The following is a 25,955-nucleotide window of genomic DNA, read 5'->3' as shown; positions in this document are numbered from 1 at the left end:
TCCACTTCCAAACAATCAATGCTTTTTAACTCATGCGCATGTGAATTGAAGTGCTTTTCAAAAAGCATCTTTTAGACTAAGAAAATAGCAACCAAACATCTTTGAATGTAATCTCTCTCTTCTTCTCTTTGCTAAAAAGAACATTCAACATTCCTTTTTGACCGTCGCATAATTGCTTCAAAAAGGACGCCTCAAATCCAGCATTTACAACCAACTAACCAACGCGGCTATGCAAATGGGAAGAAGACTGCTTCTAAAAATTTACCAAGTACATCTTCCGAATACAAGAACAAGAGATATCTCTGTCATTCTGAATCTCTATTCTTGTATTATTACACATTGTAATTATGCACATTTCTCTTATCCCACCGTCCTTTCGGTTTCTCCGGGTGGATGAGAATCTGAAACTGATGAAGATGATGACTGCGACGATGATGCTATGCTTTTCCCTTTCTTGTCTGCCTCGCCTGCTATTGAGCTATCTTCGACTTTCAGTTTACGGAGAAGTTGCAGCTGATCTTGTAGGATCTGTTGGCAAAAATGAAAATTTGAATATTAGAGGAAGTGGCCATTGAGCCAAAAAAAAAAGTGCACTCTCCTAAATAAAGACCCTCAGCCTCAGCCAAATTAGTATGAATGGGATTGAATAGATACAAATGTATTTCTTTACAGGGTATATCCTTCACTTATCACATACTCCATGTTAACAATTTGATTTTATGACTCCTCTTCACTTCTATCTACCCTCGAGTTTCTATAAAATATAGAGTTGTTTGGAAGCAGTGTGAAGAACTTTACGCTTTCTCAATGAAAAATCTAAAAACATAAAGTATTTATTTCTTCCTTCAAACTACAAGCAAGCTCCTCTCAGCCTCTAATTGAATCACCTCACCTTGAGCTAAAGAATATACAAGGGTCCAGCAACAAGAGCCCAAACAGAACCTTCACTAACTAAACAAGACAGTTCACCAGGTAATGTTCGTGCTGTAATTAACTATTATACCTCAATCTGTTGTTGAAGAAATCTTTCTTGAGCTTCAAGCTGTGAGCCCGATGTATTTTGACTACTGCCCAATCCATCCGTATTGTTTACAGTGCCCTCTCGTGGCTGAAAAGGAACAAAAAGATTTTGGGGAATTTGAGTAAAGGACAGGTTTGCAGGGCCGCTTGTAAATGGAAAATATTGTGCTTGTTCATTGGAAGCTTGTTCTCCAATCGGTTCTACATTGTTGGAGTCAAGCAAAGGTCTTTGAACCTGAGGAACTACTGCGTATCCAGGAGACCTGGAAATAAATAAAATTAAACAAAATAAAAATTATATATGTCATACTCTTTTCTCTCTCTTTGGGGTGGAGGGCTGTTATATACAAGGGGAGAAATGGCCTTAATATTGAAGTAAATTTTCAAGACCAAAAAAAGGAGAATAAGACAGGGACCACATATTTTGCAATAAAAAGCTATACCATGCTAATGTGTTCGCAAAAGGATAAACATAAGATTTCTCATATATTGAAGCAGCAGCAGCAGCAGCCTGGACTCTAGCCTGATGATGACTCAAACTATCACCAACAGCACCTGTACCACCCGAACCTTGTGCAGATGAACTTGTGGTTCCTGTTCCTGTTTCCAACAGAATGGTCACTCATTATATCCAAGTTTCAGCCTGGTAGACTACCATATTGAAAAAAACAGTTCCATGATTTGCATCCAAAACTATCAAAGAAAGCAGATACACTGAAAACAATGCTACTAGCATGCACCAAACAATCAAACATTTAATGCTGTTAATCCAAAGCAATGAGATCGAGTAAAAGACTCCAAACAGTTTATTAGGTGAAGGAAAGGCTTTGCAAAATTTCAATGGAAAACTTGGAAATACAACCACAACATTTCTAACAATAAGAAAATTAAAAACAAAACAAGAAAGGATAAAGTGAAGCACCCAATTTCTATAGAGAACCAGAGGTCTAGTTCAAGAATGATCATCTGTTCTCAAAGAGATGTGCTTAAATTCGTAGACATTCCTAGAATCAAACTACTTCCTTTAGACGAGTTTGAATTGCTAGGACACAAAAATATATAGAATATTTGATAGCTTTAAGGACAGTCTCTTAAGAAAAACAAGCACGAATATAATGCATGAATTCAAAAAAAAAATAAGAAAAAAGATGAGAGAAGAGAGAAATTCAACACCCATGAAATGAGAAGACTTCAACTCTTTCACCCTGATGGTGAGGTATATACTACGTATAGAGAAGACTTGCAAATACTGATGCCTCATTTTTGCATTGTTACTTAATGACCCGGAATAGTTTTGAAACGTTAAACCAAATTGGGTTGTGGATGCTGTATAAAAAGCACCACTTGTTAAGAGAATTGAAATGCAGGGAAGCACTGTACAAGTAAAATACCAGAAAATTTGTGCACCATCTAATTTGTAGGTGACGTGGCAGATGGGACAGATATGTCTCTAGGTTTCTGAATGTAACATAAGCAATAACAAAGAGTACTCTTTTAGCTTTGATACTTCAAGAAAAAGTGTCTTCCAGATCTTTCATGCTTTTCTTCCTTAGTTGAAATTTTGAGGAAAACGAAAGATTCCAAACAAGTCCATAACTAGATGAAATATATACATGGAAGAGATTAGTTTTTTTTTTTTTTTTTTTTTTTTTAACCCGANAACCAACTTGCACACACCTAACTAACTAATCTCCCGAGACAATAGTCTGAGTCTATTCCCTCCAAGTACATATTGAAAGGCTTGGTCAATTCATGGTGATTGAAGAGATTGAATAAATTTATCAAATTAAAAATTGCACAAGATCTAAGATCTTTTAGCCAGGCAGTAAATTAAACTAAATTCTTTACAATTACCTTGTTGATTAGCATCAGACTGCGATCCCTGATGACCTCCTGCTGTGCTTGAACCTTCAGGTGGTACAACAAGGGCTCTGCAAGTGGGACAAGTATGTTGTCGCTCCAACCAGGACCGGAGGCAATGGACATGAAAAAGATGTCCACATACTAGCTTCTTTGCAACTGTCATCTCTTCACGACAAATAATGCATGTTGCATCACTTCTGCAATTCCGTAAATGGAATTTTAGTAGCTGAAATATAAATATTGGAAACATAATAGACATAATAAGTTGACCAAGCTTAGACGCACGAATTGAGTTCTTCAGGTGTTGCATCTGGGAAACGATCATTCATGTTTGAAGTAATCTTTCTATACCGAATGTAATCTGCAATACGAATCCTAAAATTCCTAAAGATCTCATAGAGCTCACGGATCAAGTGCAAAGGCACGCCATATGTCCTACAAGAGCAAACTCAGCATTATTAAAATGAGAAAAGAGAATGAAGTTAATAAAGAGCAAATACAGTGACGATAGAATAATAGAGGATATAAAATCGTGCATTTTAAACTATTAAACGTATATTAAATACCAGCATATTTAAGTCAAGAAATTTGCATAATACACGTAATCTGGAGCTTCATTTAACCTCCTTATCTCTTTACTGTGTGTTAAGCAGTTGGCATTCAATATAGTAGGAAAGGAGAGAACAGATAGTTGAAAGTTCAAAACGGAACCGGGTTAGTGAAATGAATATCTTTCTGTGTTTACAGTCTAGCAATGAAATCCTGACCACATAGCTCTTATCCAAAAAACTCCAAAAAAAAAAAACAATTCGTTAGACTACAATCAAAAGCATCTTTTTTCTAGTGGCAATGTGTGCATGTAAGCAGAAAGCTCTTCCTCTTTCAATCTAAAAGGGAAATAAGAACAACTGATTGAAAATAATAAGGATGTAAAGGATATCAAAACAATCAACAAATACCATGTAGTCAAAAGACACTCCTGTGAGCCATCTCTCATAATTAACATGAAAGTAAAATCTGACAGCCAATGATTAAGGGCATAAATCCCAGTTACCACATGATTATTATAGTTTGCATAATATTCTTTGAGAAAAACCAGCATCCTCCTACTTTAACATTTGGGCTTAAACAATATGAGTACATTTTTACAGAAAGGGATTAATTCAAACTTCCAATTCACACAAATGAGATAGGCTTAGGGAATGTAGCTTGATTACTTACATGAAAATCACAAGAAAGAAACACAAGTACATCGACAAGTGAAGCAAGTCTCGGATAAGCTCCAAGTAGAATGTATAGACAGGCTTTTTTTCCCATTGTCCCTCCATGAGCACATCACTGACATAGAAAATATATTTCACAAATGTTGACACGGCTGTTGTCGCAAGAATCATATACCTGAAAAGCAAGTCCTTGACTTTATTTAATGATGACAAAAGATCCTCAGAGATCCAGAAACAAACATCATAGGATATTTAAAAGACCTAACTCCAGCAAGAAAAAAACAAAAAGACGGTAGTCATGAATTCTCTATATACGATATTAAATATCAAATTTAAAAATAATTTGTTAGTTCATCTAACATGGTCTTGAAATATTTGACATTCTAACCACAAAACATCATAGTTTATGCTTGTACAAAGACAGATGCAAGTTATATACCATACGGTTGAAATTGCCAACTTACTCAAATGAAAAGAAGAGGGAAACTGAAGCCTTCCTTGTCTGTATCAGAGAACCTATCGAATTATACAAAAACAGACTATCTAGAACAAAGAGAAAACCCAAGAAAGAAACAATCCGGATATGAGACAACAACGGCACCGATGGAGTGGTTTCCATGTATTCAACCCTCTTCTGAGCCAACCAATGCAAAGCTTTGATCAATAACAAAGCCGTAACCATAGCAAGGAATGCAACAGAAAAATCTTGCCGAAAGATAGTGATGGCAAAGAGGATTTCCATCAACTCCTTCCACGATTGCTCATTGAGCCTCTCAACCTCTGCTTCTCGGAGGGAACCAAGAAATATTTTTTTGGTTAGCTGCCACAAAATGCACATGAGGACTAAACCCATGTTGAGAAGAAGCACTAGATTGATCTTGGAAGTTGATAAATAGACCAACGCTGGGTAGAACTGGCCTCTACTGTTAAAGGCATGATAGATCACCACTATAGTTGCAATGAAACTAATTCCCGCATATGTTTGCAGCTTCATCATTCTCTACTGCACTGCCATGTGAGAATTAGAAATGTCAGCCAAATGAAACTATATATCGATGCTAAAATATCATTGTTGCCTATCTTTATAGTAAATTGATTATCTGTCTGGACGACATTTAAATTAAGAAAAATGTGAGGATTTTCCTTGTCCAAGCAATCCGAGCTTTTCCGGGTTGGCTGGGGGAAATAGGGGAATTTTCAATGATGAAGATCTTCTATAGGAAACTTCATTTTCTGGTTTCTCATGGACGTCCTGGTCTAAAAACTAGAGTGACGTCCATTTTACGTGTAATCTCTTTCTAGATTATTGAAGATAAGTGAACTTGAGACCTCTGCATCCCCCATATCGTGTGCATATTTATGCAATGCTTCCTGGAAGATCCTCATAGCTTGAGGGAGAAATTCAATTTTAAATGCTTCAAAGGCTCCCTTAGGTTCCCCAAAAAGAGAATTATAATTGATTTGGCAATGTGAAGTTAATAAATTAAGATGTTCAGATTTCTAATACACCATCGAATTTTCCAAAAGATGGCCAATAAAAAGGGAGATGGAGGCCAACCCAAGCTCTAGGTCAAAGCTCTATGAGTTTAACTATAAAATATAGGAAGCTTTACGAATGAGATGTACCCATTTTAGCAACCCGGTTCCCTCCGTTTACATAATGCCAAAAAGTTCCAGGTCCCAATTCCCACTCAAAGCCCAAAAGCACTGATCATTAGAAAATCAGGCAAAATACACGCTGTTTTGTCTTATCCACGCGACAAATGCATGCAAATTCGACTGAGATTAATCATCCTAAGGTTTGCAGAAGTGAATTAATTCCCTATGATCTATGTTGAGTTCATCAATACCATCCCTACATTCGATAACACCAGCCGGGCAAGGCATTTTCCTACAATTTTTCCAGCGCTAACATTTGTTCTTTCTCGACGCGGACAATGTAATGTATTTGCAACATGGTCTGACTAAACTTGGTAAACCAGAAACCCGTAATCCTGGTGTTACAAACCCAATTGACCGAGCAAATCCACAAACATCAACAAAAAAAAGTTGTTTTTCGAATTGAAATCTTGCCTGTTTGATCGGCGACTATGGCTATCTATGCCCGGGTAGATCTAGGCGGCAATCCAGTTGGAAGTCGATGAAGATGAGACGAACACGAAAAATTGCAGAATCATGAAAGCTGATGCAGAACCAAGATGGAATTCAAAGTTAGGGCTCCTCTTTCAAAGACTTTTTTGGATGAATTCTCCAATGACATTGTTTTATCCAATCAAAATCGGCCACGTACGCTTATGGAGTCAATCCAACTGCTTATAATTTGGGGGTAAATAGTAAAAGATAATCTTGCAATATTTTATAAATATTTTTAAATTAACATTAAATTAGAAAAATCTTCATTTAAATCTTCGTCCAAATATCTTATTACTATATATTTGGTTAATTTTCAATCCAATATTTTAAAATTTATTTTTCTAATATTCTAAATAATTTCTAAATATTCATAAACTTTCAAATCTTTTAATAATAATCTTAATCTTTCAAAAAAAAATCTAAAATTTTATTATGGGACTTTTAAAATAAATAGTTTTTTACTTTTAATAGTTTCAAAAAAGTTTAAAAGAAACAAAAAATAATAATAAAGTTTAAAAAAAATACTCTTATAGTTAGAATTATATTAAAAATTTGTCGTTAATATACGATTGAAATTTGTTTATCGACATCTCGTACATTATCTCTAAAGTTTTTAATATTACTTTTGAAACGTGGTATTAATCAAAAATATTTTTTTGAATTAAAAAATATATTTTTTTAGTTTTTTTTTTTTAGTTTAAAATTTTTGTCAAGAGTATTAATGAAGCTTTAAAAATTTAAGAATATTTTTTAATAAAGTTAAAATTATATTTTTTATACCTTTTGAAAATTTATATATATATATATATATATATATATATATATATATATTTTAACGGTTTTTATCTAAAACTAGTTAAATATATTTTTTAGAGTTTAAACGTATTTTTAGATTTTTTTTTAATGATATTGTTGAAATTTTGATATTTTTATTAATTTAGTAAATATGTTACTTAAATTAAAAAAACAAAATTCACACGTGTATATATATTTTTATTTTTTATTTTAGGGTGATGACTAGTTTTTTTTTTTCGAACGTCTTGATTTTTCGTAATTAGAAGCTTTGTTTTTGTAAATAATGGTCCACTTAACTACGAACGCTTTATAAATAGGATATAGACAGCAATTACGAAATGTTCGAGATGTAAATTCACTAAAAATTTTAATTTTTAATTATAAAATATCGCACCTTTAATCTAATTATTCGAGTAAATAACACTGTAAATATAAGATTTTATCTCAATAATAAATACTTATTATATAATAACTATCTAAAATGGTCTATTTGGTGAATTAATAAGCTCACATGCATACCCATAAATTTGTTAGGAATATGTCACTTTATCTGTCGATTATCTAATAATTAATTTTTATTGGTTGCAAACAATACATGACAGTTCAGTATAAATAATCCCTTGGTTATTTAATGAACATATGTGTGAATTATTAATAATTATTCTCGTTATTATTATCTTAAACACGAGCTATCGATCACATCAACCCCCAAATATGTCTCGAATTACAAATGTTTCTAATAAACATTTTCACACTTCCAATTACTCGTATGTAAATATAGTATAAATCATATATTTAACGTGTTTGTTTTTACGTGAAACGGTGAATGTAATATAGTAACAATCTATATTATTTTTTACTAATAATCTGTCTTAACACGATAACCGCTAGCAGATACTGTTCGATTTGGCCTGTTACATATCATCACCAGTCTCACGGTTTTAAGACGCATTTCCTAATAAGAGGTTTTCACGACATTATAAAAAATGTTTTTTTCCCCTCTACAACTAACGTGAGATCTCACAATTTATCCCTCCACTGACATATGTTATCCGCTCTAACTCGTTACATGTCGCCGTTAACCTCGTGGTTTTAAAACGTGTCTACTAAGAGAGGTTTTTACGTCCTTATAAATCTCATATAAGTAGACTCGTTTTCTGTTTACGAGAGAATAAGACATTTTTTATTGTGAATTTTGTTCATCGACAAAATAATTTTTTTTTAAATCGTCAATCGAGTTCGTAACCACAAAAAATACGAGCACATCTTTCGAGCACGGTCAATTTAAAAAAATATTTTTTCTAAAATTTAAATAGTACATAACCACAAAAATACGAGTACTCGTTTCTTCCTCTATCGTAATTTTGACCTGAACCGTAATCACAATTATCAAAGATCGTCACACCCACTCTACAAAATAATATCGAACTAGTTGGTCGATGATCATATCATCGAGTACAAGTGAAAATAAATAAAATTGTTATTTAATATATATTTTTAAAAGGAGAAAAAAAAATAGTAAAACCATCCTTAAAGTGCAAAGCTTGCCAAAAGCACCTCCTAAATTTTTGATTTGATTAATTAGCCCACATACTTTATTAAATATTGCAATTATGCCCCTAACTTTTAATTTTATTTTCATGTAATTCGCTTAAATTAGTCCCTATACTTTTATTTATTTATTTTCCGAGTGATGTATTGGCTTTTTGGTAATAGTTTGGGCAAATTTTTAAATAAAAGAATATCGGGTGGGCCATACTCGAATTATGATAATTCAATATATTATTATTATTATTATTTTATTGACGAACAATAATCAACCACCACGCTAGACCAACCAAGCGATGGAAATTATAAATGCATTAATAATTATAAATTCGCATTTAAAACGATAAAAAAAAAAAAAAACGAAAATTTAGAACTGCATTCTTTATTACCCGCGAGTTGCTTCACATTCGCTGGTGTGTTCTTCTAGTGTTCGCAAGATTTTCTTTCCCTCCATCTCGATTGTTCATATCCTTTTCGTTGATTGTTCTCGAATTCAATCGATCTTCTTTGTTGGATGTGAATTGCGAGTAGTTGTTTCGCTGTTTAGGAGCTGAAGTGGAGCAATGGCATCCGATCATCAGCAGCCAGCTCTTTCTTCCTTTGGAAAGGTTTCTTACTCCTACTTCACCTGAGTTTATGCTTCTTTGACTTTTTTTTCTTGTTGTTGTTGAATTAAGCTTAGTGATATCGTGGTCAGTTTGATTGACTGGAAAGTATGAAAGTCATTATAAGAATTTTGCCGGAGTAGGAAGTTGGAGGTAGAATTTTGAATTCGTGAACTGGGGTAAGGGAATGGTTTTTCAATTAGGAGAAGATCATGAACGAATTTTCGTCGTTTTCATTGTTTTTTTCCACGGAGCAGATGGATGCTTATATTGAAGTGTTAGACGTTTGAATATGAATGGTTTTTTTCGTTTTTTTTTTATTTGGTTTTCTTCCGTTTGGGATGCGAGGATCGGCTGATAAAGAATGTAAAGTGAATTCATAATTGAATCAGATGGTTTGGTGCAAATAGAGTAGCTCATGGAGTTTCTCTATAATTGAGTTCTTGTTCTAAAGGAAATATACCCTGTCAATGAACTAATCATATTTCTTGCCATGTCATATAAACAAGGCAAGAACTAAGCATCTTTTGTTGTCTTGTGCCGTGTAATCTTTCACAGCCTTGCATACATTCCCACTATCGAGTCTATTCTCCTGTTCACAGAGCTAGGATTCAGCGAAGTGTTGAAATCTAGAATTAACATAAGCGGCAACGATACAAATTATTGTGTCTTTGATACCAAGGATTTACGTTGTTCTTTCTCAGTTATTTGCCATGGAGTTTGTAAATAACACTGCTTTCTTCCAGGTAGGACAATCATCTGGTGAGATTGATGACGTCGAGGAACCTTTAGTTTCTATTGAATTTAAGAACTCGGAGAATTATTCTGCCACAGCTGCAATATTACCGTAAGTCTCTTGGGTAATTTTTTTTCCTCTTTTCATTTTGTTCGTATACTTTCTGTCTCTAGTGGAGTTGCCATCACTAGCTTCTCGAATATCAACCTTGTGTTCCACCCATACTTGTTACATTTCTAGTTGACTAAGAAAATGAAATTTATAAGCCTCAACTATTTATTAGTTAACTTAATGAGTTGGAATGATCAAATTGTGCAATGCATAAGCAATTGGAGCACATTTATGTGTATTCGTTTCAAATTCTATGACTTATACTCAATAGACTCCATGAATTGAGATATCTGTCAGACGCTGAAATAACAAGCTTTCTACTTCGTGCCCTCCATAGGTTTTACAAGAATTCTAAGGCCTATGGGTACTAGAAAAGGATATAAATGATTTTTGAGCCTCTAACTTGTTCGTTGATACCCTGATGCATGTGAATTTGGCTAAGCAGATTCTTGTTCATTTAATGTAAAACACGCAGTCTCTAACACAAGCATTTCAAAGTATCTTCAACCACTTTCATTTATATTGCTGACATTTCACGGACATAAAGACATTGATGATATCGGTAATATTGTAGGTTTTGTCGTTAGGAAATTTGTTTTAGAACATGTTTTGTATGCATGTCTATCAAAATGGAAATGATTGATGGAATTGCAGAATAGGTTTTGATATTTTTGGAAACATTATTTTTCAAAAAAATAATGATGCCTTTTTCCGCGTGATCTCTATATTTGTACTTTCTCATTCTAATGAAATTATCGTTTCCCATCCAAAAGATGCAATGAACCATGGTGTTATCACAAGTAAAGAAACCAAATGAAAATTACACTTCATGTGGGGTTTCTTATCTATAATTTCAGATTTCTATTTCCTGCTCTTGGAGGACTACTTTATGGCTATGATATTGGTGCAACATCTTGTGCAACAATTTGCTTACAGGTATAGTTTTTGTCATGCTATAAAAAGCATCCTATTTGTTGTGCTCCAACTGCAAGTTTATGAATGCCGTAAAACCTAATGCAAAAAAACATTTGTGCTTCACCTCATAGAATTGATGCTTGATCGCAAATTATATTGTCATTAATTAAGTTTATTTTGGAGATTCCGAATAGTGTTACGTTTGGTTATTTTTCTCATTATGTGTAGGGTTGAAAGAATATGATTTTGAATTTTCTAAGACGTTTGATTTTCTCTCCTTTTTTGTGGCCTTCAGTCAAAAGTGATTGTTGTGGGAATGTACAAATATGCAAGTACATGTGGTTAACGATTTATAGTGTAAAAGAGCATCATTCCACGAAGATTTATTGAGATAAATTTTGTTGACTCGTACTTGGCTAGATTAAAAGTAATTTAAATTGGTAGAGACAAATAGAATGGTGCCTAGAAGAATCAAGAAAATGTTTTCAGAACACCGGCTACTGTTCTTAAGACATGAATTGTTTTGAAACGAAAATTGTTATTGAAGAACAATTAAAACTCAGTTAGATCATTTATTCTTCCAGAATTCCATATCCAGAGTTACGCAACTGTTCATTTTTTTCTAAAAAAAAATTCCTTCAGTTTCTTCTCATTCTTATCTTGGTTTATTTCTGTTTTCTTTCCTTGCAGTCAGCATCATCCAGTGGAATATCATGGTACCGCTTATCTTCTGTAGAAGTTGGCCTTGTAGTGAGTTTGCAATTGAAATTACGAGCTAATATTCCTGGATAAATAATAGTGTAGTGGGTTTGAGTTTTAGAGCTGAATTTTGCAGACTAGCGGTTCCTTATATGGTGCCTTGATTGGCTCTATCTTGGCTTTTAACGTTGCTGATTTTCTAGGTTGGTTATCATAAGATGTGAAGCAGTATATGGTAATTATGATATATCTGTTTCATTCCCTGATCAATTTAATGCCGATTTTGCATGAAAGGGAGAAGAAGGGAGCTGATTCTTTCCTCTTTAATGTATCTCGTCGGAGCTATCATAACAGCACTTGCTCCTAACTTTGCTGTTTTGGTAATTGGGCGCACCATATCTGGGATAGGAATTGGATTGGTAACGCAATTTATGTTATTTTCTTTACTGCCGATGTTTTACTTTTGTCTATATTTCAAAACATGATTTATGTGCTATGAAAATGAATATGAACGTACCCAAAGATATTTTGATAAAGATGATAAGATCCTAAGGAGGAAAAAATTATACGTGCATTGCTTTTTGATATACAGGAACTATTGATATTTCTGTCATTTATTTTTTGAATCCCGTACCGTAGAATTAACTATTGACCTTTATGAAATTCTAATTAATTTTCTTAGAAGATCATCCTGTCTGTGTTCAGAGCATTTAATTTCAGTATTTTGTCTTCTAGGCGATGCATGCAGCACCAATGTACATTGCTGAAACTTCCCCTAGCAAGATACGTGGGCAGTTAATCTCTCTCAAAGAGTTTTTTATAGTGCTTGGAATGGTTGTAAGTGCTTCTACCTTATTCCATTTTTTTACTACTTTAATATAAGTTTCTTTCTTCCTTTTTTACTTTTTTAATCTTGCGAATCCATCAAATGAATCAAATGAAGGTATAAGCTATCTTTCTTAGGAAGCAAGTCTATTTCAAAATATGAGAAACCGAAAGTGCATACAACGATCGTCGGTTGATTTGAGAGGACTACACTCTTCCTTACCAAAGTTTACCACAAATTATCACATGCCCATACAGAGACCCCTTTTTCCTAAATAAATAGAAAACACCAGGCCCACTAACAAAACTAACAAACCAACTATCATTCTAACAGAAAAGAGCCCCTTAACTGACTGGCCCATCTCTATTCCACCATTCCTAACGTAACTCCTGACTATCGGGGGCCTCACAGAAGGTCAAAATATCTGTATTGGATTTCCCCCCTTCTCTATCTTGTCTGCTGATACTTTAAAGCATGCATGGAATACTCTGCAGGTGGGTTACAGCATTGGTAGTCTCTTAGTTGAAGTGGTTGCTGGTTGGCGCTACATATATGCAGCCAATACCCCAATTGCGTTGGTCATGGGAGTGGGAATGTGGTGGCTACCGTCATCTCCCAGATGGCTACTTTTATGTGCTATACAGGGAAAAGGAAATATGCAGGAATTGAAAGAGAGTGCTATAAGCTGCTTGTACCGGCTACGGGGTGCAGTTATTGGCGATAAAGCTTCTGAAGAAGTGGATGAAATTTTGGATGAGCTCTCTTTTCTTGGTGAATCAGAGACGGCAACAATAGGGGAAATATTTCAGGGGAAGTGCTTGAAGGCCCTAATAATTGGTGCAGGATTAGTATTATTTCAACAGGTATTGAATATATTTGACCTATGTTTTCAAGCATATCATTTGTCTATCGTTTGCTTATATTTTGGATTGGCATCAACTATTGACAGATAACTGGTCAACCAAGTGTGCTATATTATGCTCCCTCAATCTTTCAGGTACCTTTATTTAACGAGCAAGTTCTGACGCTGTACTTAGTAAAGCTGTCTGCCTGTTTTTCTTACTTTTTTTTAAAAATATATATTTAATTATTTATATGTAAAAGGAATAAGTGTATGAAGTGAATCTTATAAGAGGGAAATAGATTTCCTCCATTAGAGAAGAAAGGTTTCAAAAAACTAGACCATCAATGGTACTAAGACGCAAATATTATCTGAAACTTACAGTTGTTTTTGTTTCTCTTTTATGCTAACAAAACGTCACATAATTCGATAGAGTGCAGGATTCTCAGCAGCTTCAGATGCAACGCGGGTGTCAATTTTACTTGGTTTATTGAAGGTATTTGTTTACACATCCCCATAGATCTGTCTTAAAAGAAAACTCGTGCAAGTTCTATGAGATGAGAATTAGCTTGCAATTCTAATGCTATGCATGTGTTTGTCTAATTTAGATGTAGTGCTGAGTTGAACAAATGTTTCCGTTCCCTCTAAATTTCATCAACCTATTGCTGGAGTCCACAATTCCACATAACCAATTCATGAAGTTTTGAACTAAATTTCCTTATGCTGCAGCTTTTTATGACTGGAGCAGCTGTTCTTGCCGTTGATAGACTTGGGAGGAGGCCTTTACTCCTTGGAGGTGTATCTGGGATTGTAAGTCCATTTTGTAAAATTCTTGTATTTCTTTTCTTTCGAACTCTTGAACACAAGATGTATGGGACATCATCACCCTGTACGCGAACTACTTGTACCATTTTAGTTCTGTTCTGTGTTCTTGCCCTGTGTGTTTCCGACCTCAATACTACTCTCATGGCATATCAACTGCTTTAAAATTAAAAAATATATATTAGATTGCTCTTTTTTTTTTTTTTTTTTTTTTTTTNCATCTGACTTCAAAAGTGTATTAACCTGTCCTACACTTCATTCATGCAACAGGTGGTTTCTTTGTTTCTTCTGGGATCGTATTACCTTTTCCTGGGTAATGTGCCTGCTGTTGCTGTAGTCGCGCTCTTGTCATATGTTGGTAGTTACCAGGTATTTTTTATTTCCTTTGTTTTCTCATGTATATGGCTTGACAATATGCTGTAGTTATGCTCCTGCTGTATGTTGGTTTCTACCAGGCATCTACCATTTTCCTTCCGTTTTCTTATGTTTGATGCGCTGTGGATAAGTGAAATTTGTTTTGCAGCTATCTTTTGGTCCCATTGGTTGGTTAATGATTTCAGAGGTTTTCCCTTTGCGACTGAGAGGTCGGGGGCTCGGTATAGCAGTGCTTGTGAATTTTGGAGCAAATGCTCTCGTGGCATTTGCGTTTTCTCCATTAAAGGTGCGTGAATATATTGAATCCTAAAAATTTACATTATCTTACGTTTATGAAATTGGCATTGCATGATATTATTAATCTTTGCGTTGAGCAAACAAAATTTGATAAAGGTGTATATATAATGCTCGATTACCATTTTACATTTGATGAATAATTTTTATTTCTTATTTAGTAAACGTATAGAAGATTGTATTCTAAAAACAAACAAACAAGGAAGAACAGGCTAATGGCCGGGAGCTGAGGGTGCTCCCTCCCAAAAACAAAACTATCACAATCACAAAAGGCTTTCCTATTTCCCAATAATTATGGAAAGACTATAATTACAAAAGAAGTCTGTGTGATTTGAACTCCACTAAGAGGCCAAATGCTGATTTGATGAATACTTGTGAGTTGAAGTTTATCCAATAATTACTCCTGTATATGTTCATCAATGACAAATGTCATTGGAACAAGTGAAGAAAATTAAAGAATTGTGAGGTTCAATCCCACGATGAAACTGGAAGGCCATTGAATTTTAACAAATTGATGGTAGGGTCATATGGTTGTGTGACTTTAAAAAAAGGCATTTGCTTGAAAGAATAATAATGATGATATACTTTACAATCTTTTACAATCTCTTTCTTGCTGTTCAAACCATCAAAATTTCTTCCACAACCTTTGCCTCCTCGTGATTGTTAACTACTGGAAGATTTTACGTAAGCTTTTTGGGCAGAGTTCTCTCCACCTAGCCTTCAGTTTTTTTGTTCCTCTTATGAGATCCTACGTTGGTTAGAGAGGGAAACGAGTGCCAGCGAGAGGATGCTGACCTCGAAGGGGGTGGATTGTGAGATCTCACATCGGTTGGAGAGGGGAACGAAACATTCTTTATAAGGGTGTGGAAACCTCACCTTAGTAGACACGTTTTAAAACCGTGAGGCTAACGGAGATACGTAACGGGTCAAAACGGACAATATCTGCTAGCGGTAGGCTTGAACTATTACATCTCTTATCTTCTCTAATACATCGTCCATATATTTAAGTACAGATTTGCGTCAACATTGTTTTATCTCGGACCTGTTTATTGATGACAATGAATAAGATCTTTGATAGTTGATGTAAAATAATTCACTTTTGAACGCAGGAATTGCTTGGAGCTGGAATCCTATTTTTAATATTTGGCGTGATAGCTATTTTGTCTCTGGTCTTTATATTCTTCATTGTACCGGAGACAAAGGGACTGACCCTCGAGGAAATTGAAGCTAAGTGCCTTTAAAACTCTCAAGTCTGCAGAATTTAAAGCAATTCCATGGACTATCTCAAACGGTAAGTGTTAACCTTGTAAAACAAATTTCATTGATGCTTTCTGGACCTAATACCTTCTAAAATGTTTATATTTTTAACTTAATAATTAGACCGGGCTGTGGCTCGATCAAAAATTTAATACCATGGTAAGTCGTACTTTTAAGGACCGATGGTAAGGCATGTTCGAACTTTATAAATTAATGATGCCACTTCGAAACTTTAATAATCGAACAAGAATGCTAGTTTTGAAAGCTCGATGAAAAAAATAAAACTAAGTTCAGCTTTCATGGACAACAAATGCACGAACAAAAATAAAGTTCTTGTTCTTGAAGATTATCGACTTTTTGAAAGGTTAAAAGTTTACAACGAGATTCATCTGCCATCGTAAATTCGCTTTTAGATACATTCTACGGTTGTGGCCGAAAAGAACAAAAATACAAATATTTATTTCATACAAACTATGGATCTTGATCTGCCATCTCGTTTACTTGTTCTTAACTCAAACTATGGATCTTTATCATTCCATTTTTCAACCCTCACATGCATTATACCAATGAACGAGTTCGATCCCTTTCCAAAAGACGAGAAGGGCCACATTAACATGTATTCCATTTATTGTATTTTTCATAGGGACTTGTTTTTAGTAATAAAAATAATAATAATTCAAGGACATAGTAGACATTGTGGCGCTCACTTCGCTCCCGAGCGAGAGATAAAGAGTTAAACTATTCTCACCCTAAACGTTACTGAACAAAAAAAAAAAAAAAACGGACAATATCAATAATATAAGTAATAAATAGAACATCGAAAGATTAATTTTTTATTTTACTTTTTGTTTTATTCATTTACTACGATGGATGGATTTTGAGGAGATGACAAACAAAATAAAATTGATTTTAGCTACGTGGATGAAACGCTCATTTGCCTTTATAAAAATTAAAATTATTATTAAAAAATAGCGGATCGAGTTAACAAAATCAATTACGACCAAACCGAGTAAATAAGGTATCTCCTTACCCAAGGTTATATACTGTGAGCCGTTGTTATTTCTCTCTTGCTTGCTTATCTAACGTATCTTTCAAAAATATCTCTTTCGAAAATTTCTCTCTACTCTCGTTTTCTAAAATCTTGTCTTAAAACCGAAGTCAGAGGCTCGAGCATACGTCGCTTAGTCGTAGGCGACGCAAGAACGAATTGGGTTAACACACTTGTCGTTGGAAAGTGAGTGTTTGCAAGTTCGCTGCCATCAAGAGTGGGATTGTGACCAGCAGAGAACAAACATATATTTTAAATTTTTATTTATTTATTACAAAAACCTTTTTTTTTTTTTTGGTTGTGTGTGTTTTTTTTTTGTTGGCTTAAAAGGTGGAAGTTGCACAAAAAAAGACACAAACTTGTAGTTGTTTTAGCATTGGAAGAGTTCAAAGAGAGTTGATCCTAAGAAAACCCTCTCTCTCCCTCTTTCCCTCCTTTCTCCAAACCCTCTTCTGGTCCCCTCCTCCTTCTCCTCCTCCTCGCACCTACTTTTGCCCCAATTCACTCCTTCTTCATCCAGCTTGGACTTCCAGGGCTCATGGGCACACGAACCCAGCAACCCTGCCATGACGACGACGACGACGACCTCCCAGGCGGCCCTGGCCCTGCTGCCACCACAATTTCAGGTCAGTCCGTTTCCATGAGTGGTAGTGTCGGTTCTCCTTCTAACCGAAGCGAGCAAACCATGGCGACGCCTGCTAGCGACAACACTTTTCTTCGATTGAACAACCTCGACATCCATGGCGATGAGGCGGGCTCGCAACCACCTACTGCGTGAGTTTATTTTCTTATTTTATGTTGTGATTTAGCTCAAATGTTGCCTTGCTTGGGTGTTTGAACAATGTTGAGTGATGTTTTGATTGAGTCCTGATGATTAAGAAACTGTGAATTTGTGGTTTTAGCTTTGGTTGTTCGAATTGAACTGTGGGTTTGATTTGATCTGTTGAATTGGATGTTGTTTTGAGATAGTAACGTGAAGAAAAAGAGGGGTCAGCGTGCTGTTGGAGGGGACAAGAGTGGAAGAGGGCTTCGCCAATTTAGCATGAAAGGTGTTTGACTTCACCCATTTTCGTTATTTCTTCCTTCATTGCGTTCGATTCGACTCCGCCAGTGGCAGGGCATCGGTGGATCGTGATGCATAATAGATTTGTTCTTATTTGTTTTGATTGTTTGATTGTTTTACTTGTTTCCATTGCTTGCAGTTTGTGAGAAAGTGGAGAGTAAGGGAAGAACGACCTACAACGAGGTAGGTTATTTCTTAGCATCGTTGATTTGTAAGAGAATGTAATGGAAACTTCCTTAATTATGATATGAGATCCAACGAACGGTTGGAGAGGGAAACGAAGCATTCCTTATAAGGATGTTGAAACCTCTTCCTAGTGGATGCGTTTTAAAATCTTGAGGGGAAGCCCGAAAGGAAAAGTCCAAAGAGGACAATATCTGCTAGCGGTCCAGCTTGGGCTGTTATACATATATACCCTATGATGCACTGGTGCATCAAAATGTTTGGTTTCACTTTTCAGTCTTGTGATCTCAGGTAGCAGACGAACTTGTTGCAGAGTTTGCTGATCCTGGCAACAGTCTTGCGACACCGGATCAGGTTTCAAATGCTTCATATTTTTGCTAGTTTTGTTATGCGAGAGGATAGGTGTCATTATGTCTTTTACTCTGTTTATGACAGCAACAGTACGATGAAAAAAACATCAGGCGAAGGGTGTATGACGCGCTGAATGTTCTCATGGCAATGGATATCATATCAAAAGATAAAAAAGAGATACAATGGAAGGGTCTGCCACGTACAAGCCTGAACGATATCGAAGAACTAAAGGTTTCACTGCAGTCTGCATTTCTTCTATCATGCATCAAGCATTTAATTTACCTTGTTATTGAACGATGCAGGCAGAGCGTCTTGGACTTAGAAATAGGATTGAAAAGAAAGCGGCGTACTTGCAAGAGCTGGAGGAGCAGGTACGAATAGCTATCATTATATTTTTGCTGTTTGTTTCTCATGATTAGCGTGGTGTTATCATCTTACAGTCTTCGGATTATGTGTATGATACGGGCGAGTTCTAAGACAACTCCATCCTTTTTACTTGGCTGATTCGAAACCTTTTCTCTTATCCCCATGTCAACTGGGTGGCCACCTGATCTAATTGAGTTATGTTAAATCCAAAAATAAAGTTATCGATATGGCAGTGCCATTATTTTATGTACCTTTTTTGTACTTTAGCTTATTTACTGCATTTAAGTGATAAGAATGCAGCTCTAATGGTGTCTGGCTATCAGTATGTAGGCCTTCAGAACCTAATTCAGCGAAACGAACAGTTATTCAGTTCTGAGAATGCACCCAGTGGTGGCGTGTCTTTACCTTTCATCCTGGTGCAGGTATACGTTCTTCCCATTTTATTCGATGTAGTATGGCCTTATCTATTCTTCGGAACCTTATGATAAGCGTGATGTCTTTTTGATTGAACAAGATTTTGTCTAAGATTGTGAGATCCCACATCGGTTGGGGAGGAGAACGAAACATTCTTTATAAAGGTGTGGAAACCTCTCCCTAACACACACGTTTTAAAAACCTTGAGGGGAAGCTCGAAAGAGAAAGCTAAAGAGAACAATATCTGCTAGCGGTGAGCTTGGGCTGTTACAAATGGTATCAGAGCCAGACACTAGGCGATGTGCCAGTGAGGAGGCTGAGTCCTGAAGGGGGGTGGACACTAGGCGGTGTGCCAGCAAGGACACTGAGCCCTAAAGGGAGGTGGATCGCTGGGCCCTGAAAGGGGATGGATTGTTAGATCCCACATCGGTTGTAGAGGAGAATGAAATATTCTTTATAATGGTGTGGAAAACTCTCCCTAACACACATTTTAAAAACTTTGAGGGGAAACCCGAAAGGGAAAGCCCAAAGAGGACAATACCTGCTAGCGGTGGCTTGTCATAGTTGCTATCTATTGTTAAATCATTTAGACGGTAGATGCATTTGAAGCTTGTGCACTCTTGTATGGCGTGTCTGTTACATGTTCATATTTATTTCTTCTTTTTCCTAAATGCAAGGAACTCCGGACATGTCTCGTATCTGTATAGAATTTCCATTCTTCTCCTTGGTTTTCAAATTGATGGGCTTTCCTCTACTCAACATCCTCCTCACCTCATCCCCTTCACCCTACTTGTGGGAAAAATAAAGACAAAACAACCACCTTAGTGTTCTTGTACAAAGTGTTCATAGTTCTTTATTTGTTCTAATCTTTACAAAATGTTGTTGGCCGTTGAATGTCTTAACACTTTTCCCTTCTTAGATTTTAGGATAATGAAGGTGGATGACCATTTACCTGAACTAATATTGAACTTTCGGTCAATTTAGCAGTTAAAGGGCTAGCCATAAACCTACTATGAGATCCCACGTCGGTTGGGGAGGAGAACAAAGCATTCTTAATAAGGGTGTGGAAACCTCTCCCTAGCAGACGCATTTTAAAACCTTGAGGTGAAGCCCGAAAGGAAAGCCCATAGAGGACAATATCTGCTAGCGGTGGCCTTGGGCTGTTACACTCGTTCCTTTGTAGTCAAGTGTTGAAGTCGTGTGGTCACCTGTATTATATATCCTAGCCCTACTTGTGCGATTAGGCGTAGCTTTGGGCTATATTCATAGATGGAAGATTTTGGGAAGATCATTCTGAGGGCCCTAGCTTTCTTTGAAGCCTATCCAAAACTTAGCGACCTCACTAACGAGCAGGTTTGATTCGAATTGCTGGAATCGCGAGTCTTCATCCAGCAATTTGGGAGTATGGAAGTTAGATGCATTGGGAATATTCATTTGGAAATCTCTTTCTCTATGTGTACTAAAATGTTCTGGTTCTCGGGTTCGTAAGGTAGACGGGATCTGCATAATTTGGAAGCATTTATATCCTAAGAAGATAATAATGTTTGCTTGGTCTCTTCTGTTGGGGAGATACAAACCCCAAAGATACTAGTTAGTAAAAAAAAAGGCCCCGACTCTTTCCTTTCTTCAAGTTGGACGGATGTGTAAAAGTGAAGACGACCCAACAGACCGTCTCTTCTTCTGGTGTTAGCATCGGTTCATTGAGGAACGTGCTTCATAATCCTTTTTTCTTTTAAAGAAACCGAACTTTCGTCGAACAACCGAAAGAACACATTGGTGGACAAGGGCATACAAAAAACACAAAAAGAGGCTCCAATTCAAAAGAACAAGACCAAGGCCATAATTACAAAAACACCAAGTGACCAACGCTCGGAAGCGAAAAACATAACACACTCCCAAATCTATCGTTCCTCCCAAGCAAGATACGATACCTGTGATGTCCCACATTGGTTGGGGAGGAGAACAAACCACCATTTATAAGGGTGTGGAAACCTTCCCCTAGTAGAGCGTTTTAAAGCCTTGAGGGGAAGCCCGAAAGGGAAAGCCCAAAGAGGACAATATCTGCTAGCGGTGGATCTGGGCCGTTACAAATGGTATCAGAGTCAAAGACCAGACGATGTGCTAGCCTTCTCGCTGTTCCCTGAAGGGGGTAGACACGAGGCGGTGTGCTAGTAAGGACGTTGGGCCCCAAAGGGAGGTGGATTTGGGGGCGGTTCCACATCGACTGGAGGAAGGAAAGAGTGCCAGCGAGGACGCTGGGCCCCGAAGGGGGGTGGATTGTGATGTCCCACATTGGTTGGGGAGGAGAACAAACCACCATTTATAAGGGTGTGAAAACCTTCCCCTAGTAGACGCGTTTTAAAGCCTTGAGGGGAAGCCCGAAAGGGAAAGCCCAAAGAGGACAATATCTGCTAGCGGTGGATCTGGGCCGTTACAATACCCCACAAAAGGTCGTAAGCCAGAAGTTTATGCTGATAGGGATGTACCCAGCAGCATTTTAACAAAAATTCTTTGATATCGTTTCTTGTCTAGAAAAGTATCGACAAAATTTCGAGTATTGCGGAGCATTTTAAGCACCAATAATGAACATCTGAGTTCTTTTGAAATGAACAATGAGAACAGATATAAATTTTATAATTCGAATAATATTTTCATCTTTTCTATGCCATCGTTCTTAGTTTATGTTCTTGAAAATCTTGAATTTGTAGACAAGGCCTCATGCAACTGTTGAGATAGAAATATCAGAAGATATGCAGCTGGTGCACTTTGACTTCAACAGGTATTAGGAATGTAATGTCTGAATCTCGAAATTCCGAAACTAGTTCGATTTTCATTGTATCATGCTGCTGTTCTTGCAGTACTCCGTTTGAGCTCCACGATGACAATTACGTTTTGAAGGCGATGAAATTTTGCGACAGACCGCAATGCGACAACACGGCGCAAAATTTCGCTCCTGATGCAGGGGAGGGTTCTAGCATGTCAGGCATGTATCAACCACCCCAGATCCCTCTTCCTTCAATGTCTAACACGCCCGTTAGAACTCCAACCTCGCCACCACTTCCTGGAATTATAAAAGCTCGTGTTAAACACGAGCATTGACTGGTTAGATCGAGCTTGCGTGTCTTTTATGTGCATTATAATCTTCGCATGATTGTATATTCTGCTTGTTCGGACTGCTGGCGTGGCCTTCGTGATTATTATCGTGGCACGTAGGATGATAGTACACCACATCAAAGCGTATGCTTATGCAATCAAATTCATTTAACTTGAAACTGATTTAAGTTGTGTCGGGTGGCTTAGGTTAATTCTTTGCTTCTGATGATTTTCTTTAACTTTTTTACTGTATTCGATTAGTCACTTAATGTTGTTCATCTTCTTATTAGAAGTATAGATTTGCGATGTATTAGGATTATGGAGGGTTGGATTAAACTACACTGTTTTACTGAATGAGTTAAAACAATGCTGAGAATCTGTTTACTTTGTATAGAATTGTTCATCTTCTGGAGGTGAATTTGTGGCTCATTTTTACTTGCCTGACTCATTTACTGACGGTAAAAAACTCTTGATGACTCGAAAACTCGAACAAATTCCTAATAGAGTTGGTTCATGGATTCTTGTTAATTTTTATTTACTGTGTATAGAATTCTTGCTGTTCATCTTCTGGGGTGAATTTGTGGCTCATTTTTACTTGCCTGACTTTTTTACTGTTGGTGAATACAGAAATTGTGTGGATCGAGGCCGTAAAAAACTCATGATGACTCGAAAACTCGAACAACTTCCTAATGGAGTTGGTTCATGGGTTCTTCTTAATTTTTTTTTAATTTTCAAATAATATATTTTTTCTAATATCTTGAGTCGAGACGTTCTTTTTTGCTACCTATTTCATTTCCCGTTTTGAGAAATTATCAAATTTTTTTTTGGAATTAATGTTTTAATTTAATTTCTAAGAATTCAAAATAAAATCATTTAGATTTGAAATCAAAATGTCACTTCAAATATTACTTTTTTTTTTAATAAACATTAAAAAAAAGAAAAATTAAATCTATTTTAAACCTATCTCATGCATTCAACACACCAATTTTAATATCCTAAATTATTTATAATATTCTAAAAAATTATTTAATTCACATAAAAAATTAAAAAATTAAAAAAATACAAATATTAAAATGATTTTTCACATGCCCACACAAAATTATTTAATTCACATAAAAAGTAAAAAATACAAATATTAAAAGATTTTTTAATTAATTTAATTTAATTTTTATAAGACTAAATTTCTAAAATTACAATTAAAATTTAAAATGTTCACATTCCAAATATTTTTTCAAATTAAAAAAAATAAAAAATAAAAAATAAAAAATAAAAAACCACAGTTCGAAGTTAGGACTGGGCGTGTCGATAAGCCTTATAGACAGTCTGCTTCGTTTTTAAGCAGTCCTTCGTTTTCCCTCTCTCCCTTTCTCTCTCTACAGATTACTTTCCGTTTCATATTTCTCTCTCTCTCTATCTCTCTCTACGTATAATCTCTTCTTCTCTCTCTTCCCCCCTTTCTCTCTCCTCCCTCTATTTTTCCCTCCTTTTCTCCAAAGCCCAAAGAGGACAATATCTGCTAGCGGTGGATCTGGGCCGTTACAAATGGTATCAGAGTCAAAGACCAGACGATGTGCTAGCCTTCTCGCTGTTCCCTGAAGGGGGTAGACACGAGGCGGTGTGCTAGTAAGGACGTTGGGCCCCAAAGGGAGGTGGATTTGGGGGCGGTTCCACATCGACTGGAGGAAGGAAAGAGTGCCAGCGAGGACGCTGGGCCCCGAAGGGGGGTGGATTGTGATGTCCCACATTGGTTGGGGAGGAGAACAAACCACCATTTATAAGGGTGTGAAAACCTTCCCCTAGTAGACGCGTTTTAAAGCCTTGAGGGGAAGCCCGAAAGGGAAAGCCCAAAGAGGACAATATCTGCTAGCGGTGGATCTGGGCCGTTACAATACCCCACAAAAGGTCGTAAGCCAGAAGTTTATGCTGATAGGGATGTACCCAGCAGCATTTTAACAAAAATTCTTTGATATCGTTTCTTGTCTAGAAAAGTATCGACAAAATTTCGAGTATTGCGGAGCATTTTAAGCACCAATAATGAACATCTGAGTTCTTTTGAAATGAACAATGAGAACAGATATAAATTTTATAATTCGAATAATATTTTCATCTTTTCTATGCCATCGTTCTTAGTTTATGTTCTTGAAAATCTTGAATTTGTAGACAAGGCCTCATGCAACTGTTGAGATAGAAATATCAGAAGATATGCAGCTGGTGCACTTTGACTTCAACAGGTATTAGGAATGTAATGTCTGAATCTCGAAATTCCGAAACTAGTTCGATTTTCATTGTATCATGCTGCTGTTCTTGCAGTACTCCGTTTGAGCTCCACGATGACAATTACGTTTTGAAGGCGATGAAATTTTGCGACAGACCGCAATGCGACAACACGGCGCAAAATTTCGCTCCTGATGCAGGGGAGGGTTCTAGCATGTCAGGCATGTATCAACCACCCCAGATCCCTCTTCCTTCAATGTCTAACACGCCCGTTAGAACTCCAACCTCGCCACCACTTCCTGGAATTATAAAAGCTCGTGTTAAACACGAGCATTGACTGGTTAGATCGAGCTTGCGTGTCTTTTATGTGCATTATAATCTTCGCATGATTGTATATTCTGCTTGTTCGGACTGCTGGCGTGGCCTTCGTGATTATTATCGTGGCACGTAGGATGATAGTACACCACATCAAAGCGTATGCTTATGCAATCAAATTCATTTAACTTGAAACTGATTTAAGTTGTGTCGGGTGGCTTAGGTTAATTCTTTGCTTCTGATGATTTTCTTTAACTTTTTTACTGTATTCGATTAGTCACTTAATGTTGTTCATCTTCTTATTAGAAGTATAGATTTGCGATGTATTAGGATTATGGAGGGTTGGATTAAACTACACTGTTTTACTGAATGAGTTAAAACAATGCTGAGAATCTGTTTACTTTGTATAGAATTGTTCATCTTCTGGAGGTGAATTTGTGGCTCATTTTTACTTGCCTGACTCATTTACTGACGGTAAAAAACTCTTGATGACTCGAAAACTCGAACAAATTCCTAATAGAGTTGGTTCATGGATTCTTGTTAATTTTTATTTACTGTGTATAGAATTCTTGCTGTTCATCTTCTGGGGTGAATTTGTGGCTCATTTTTACTTGCCTGACTTTTTTACTGTTGGTGAATACAGAAATTGTGTGGATCGAGGCCGTAAAAAACTCATGATGACTCGAAAACTCGAACAACTTCCTAATGGAGTTGGTTCATGGGTTCTTCTTAATTTTTTTTTAATTTTCAAATAATATATTTTTTCTAATATCTTGAGTCGAGACGTTCTTTTTTGCTACCTATTTCATTTCCCGTTTTGAGAAATTATCAAATTTTTTTTTGGA

At 36.2% G+C, this 25,955-nt stretch overlaps 4 protein-coding genes across 6 annotated transcripts; 3 read left to right on the top strand and 1 right to left on the bottom strand.

The window, feature by feature from the left end:
* Positions 1 to 41: 41 nt before the first annotated feature.
* LOC111793921 (ERAD-associated E3 ubiquitin-protein ligase HRD1B-like) lies at positions 42 to 6,325 on the bottom strand. 2 transcript variants are annotated; one of them, XM_023676000.1, is made up of 8 exons: positions 6,180 to 6,325; positions 4,571 to 5,114; positions 4,105 to 4,281; positions 3,169 to 3,318; positions 2,875 to 3,080; positions 1,464 to 1,620; positions 1,004 to 1,283; positions 42 to 528 (listed from the first exon to the last, which is right to left on the bottom strand). In XM_023676000.1, the coding sequence occupies exons 2-8, from the start codon at positions 5,101 to 5,103 to the stop codon at positions 361 to 363; spliced, it is 1,671 nt and encodes a 556-aa protein (XP_023531768.1). In that variant the 5' UTR covers positions 5,104 to 5,114; positions 6,180 to 6,325; the 3' UTR covers positions 42 to 360. The 2 variants fall into 2 exon arrangements, with proteins under 2 accessions (XP_023531768.1, XP_023531774.1); XM_023676006.1 differs by having other exon boundaries at positions 4,571 to 5,109.
* Positions 6,326 to 8,933: 2,608 nt separating this feature from the next.
* Positions 8,934 to 16,239, top strand: LOC111797479 (D-xylose-proton symporter-like 2). The gene is made up of 14 exons (XM_023680490.1): positions 8,934 to 9,190; positions 9,934 to 10,034; positions 10,892 to 10,970; positions 11,640 to 11,699; positions 11,785 to 11,851; positions 11,943 to 12,067; positions 12,384 to 12,485; positions 12,969 to 13,337; positions 13,424 to 13,471; positions 13,749 to 13,811; positions 14,045 to 14,125; positions 14,408 to 14,506; positions 14,661 to 14,798; positions 15,916 to 16,239. Exons 1-14 carry the CDS (start codon positions 9,146 to 9,148, stop codon positions 16,045 to 16,047), a joined length of 1,509 nt encoding a protein of 502 aa, XP_023536258.1. The 5' UTR covers positions 8,934 to 9,145; the 3' UTR covers positions 16,048 to 16,239.
* A 1,241-nt stretch (positions 16,240 to 17,480) lies between these two features.
* Positions 17,481 to 22,999, top strand: LOC111797485 (transcription factor-like protein DPB). 2 transcript variants are annotated; one of them, XM_023680499.1, is made up of 9 exons: positions 17,481 to 17,885; positions 18,081 to 18,160; positions 18,314 to 18,357; positions 18,649 to 18,711; positions 18,799 to 18,939; positions 19,011 to 19,079; positions 19,398 to 19,496; positions 22,197 to 22,267; positions 22,347 to 22,999. In XM_023680499.1, the coding sequence occupies exons 1-9, from the start codon at positions 17,650 to 17,652 to the stop codon at positions 22,585 to 22,587; spliced, it is 1,044 nt and encodes a 347-aa protein (XP_023536267.1). In that variant the 5' UTR covers positions 17,481 to 17,649; the 3' UTR covers positions 22,588 to 22,999. The 2 variants fall into 2 exon arrangements, with proteins under 2 accessions (XP_023536267.1, XP_023536263.1); XM_023680495.1 differs by having other exon boundaries at positions 18,793 to 18,939.
* Positions 23,000 to 24,452: 1,453 nt separating this feature from the next.
* On the top strand, positions 24,453 to 25,544 carry LOC111805093 (transcription factor-like protein DPB). The gene is made up of 2 exons (XM_023689988.1): positions 24,453 to 24,812; positions 24,892 to 25,544. Exons 1-2 carry the CDS (start codon positions 24,784 to 24,786, stop codon positions 25,130 to 25,132), a joined length of 270 nt encoding a protein of 89 aa, XP_023545756.1. The 5' UTR covers positions 24,453 to 24,783; the 3' UTR covers positions 25,133 to 25,544.
* Positions 25,545 to 25,955: the final 411 nt, after the last annotated feature.

Source organism: Cucurbita pepo, chromosome LG01 (genome assembly GCF_002806865.2).
Source record: "Cucurbita pepo subsp. pepo cultivar mu-cu-16 chromosome LG01, ASM280686v2, whole genome shotgun sequence".
Lineage (NCBI taxonomy): Eukaryota > Viridiplantae > Streptophyta > Magnoliopsida > Cucurbitales > Cucurbitaceae > Cucurbita > Cucurbita pepo.
This window is presented reverse-complemented; position numbering and strand designations above follow the sequence as displayed.

What these genes read in the sequence shown, in the direction of transcription:
- LOC111793921 (XM_023676000.1), bottom strand. Translation starts at nt 5,103, where the DNA reads ATGATGAAGCTGCAAACATATGCGGGAATTAGTTTCATTGCAACTATA. An exon ending in ACACCTGAAGAACTCAATTC is followed by an intron (nt 3,081 to 3,168) that starts GTGCGTCTAAGC and finishes ACGGAATTGCAG; the next exon opens with AAGTGATGCAACATGCATTA. An exon ending in GTCTGATGCTAATCAACAAG is followed by an intron (nt 1,621 to 2,874) that starts GTAATTGTAAAG and finishes TGTTGGAAACAG; the next exon opens with GAACAGGAACCACAAGTTCA.
- LOC111797479 (XM_023680490.1), top strand. Translation starts at nt 9,146, where the DNA reads ATGGCATCCGATCATCAGCAGCCAGCTCTTTCTTCCTTTGGAAAG. An exon ending in GTGCAACAATTTGCTTACAG is followed by an intron (nt 10,971 to 11,639) that starts GTATAGTTTTTG and finishes CTTTCCTTGCAG; the next exon opens with TCAGCATCATCCAGTGGAAT. An exon ending in GATTAGTATTATTTCAACAG is followed by an intron (nt 13,338 to 13,423) that starts GTATTGAATATA and finishes AACTATTGACAG; the next exon opens with ATAACTGGTCAACCAAGTGT.
- LOC111797485 (XM_023680495.1), top strand. Translation starts at nt 17,650, where the DNA reads ATGGGCACACGAACCCAGCAACCCTGCCATGACGACGACGACGACGAC. An exon ending in GGCTCGCAACCACCTACTGC is followed by an intron (nt 17,886 to 18,080) that starts GTGAGTTTATTT and finishes GTTTTGAGATAG; the next exon opens with TAACGTGAAGAAAAAGAGGG. An exon ending in TACCTTTCATCCTGGTGCAG is followed by an intron (nt 19,497 to 22,196) that starts GTATACGTTCTT and finishes TTGAATTTGTAG; the next exon opens with ACAAGGCCTCATGCAACTGT.
- LOC111805093 (XM_023689988.1), top strand. Translation starts at nt 24,784, where the DNA reads ATGCAGCTGGTGCACTTTGACTTCAACAG. An exon ending in GTGCACTTTGACTTCAACAG is followed by an intron (nt 24,813 to 24,891) that starts GTATTAGGAATG and finishes CTGTTCTTGCAG; the next exon opens with TACTCCGTTTGAGCTCCACG.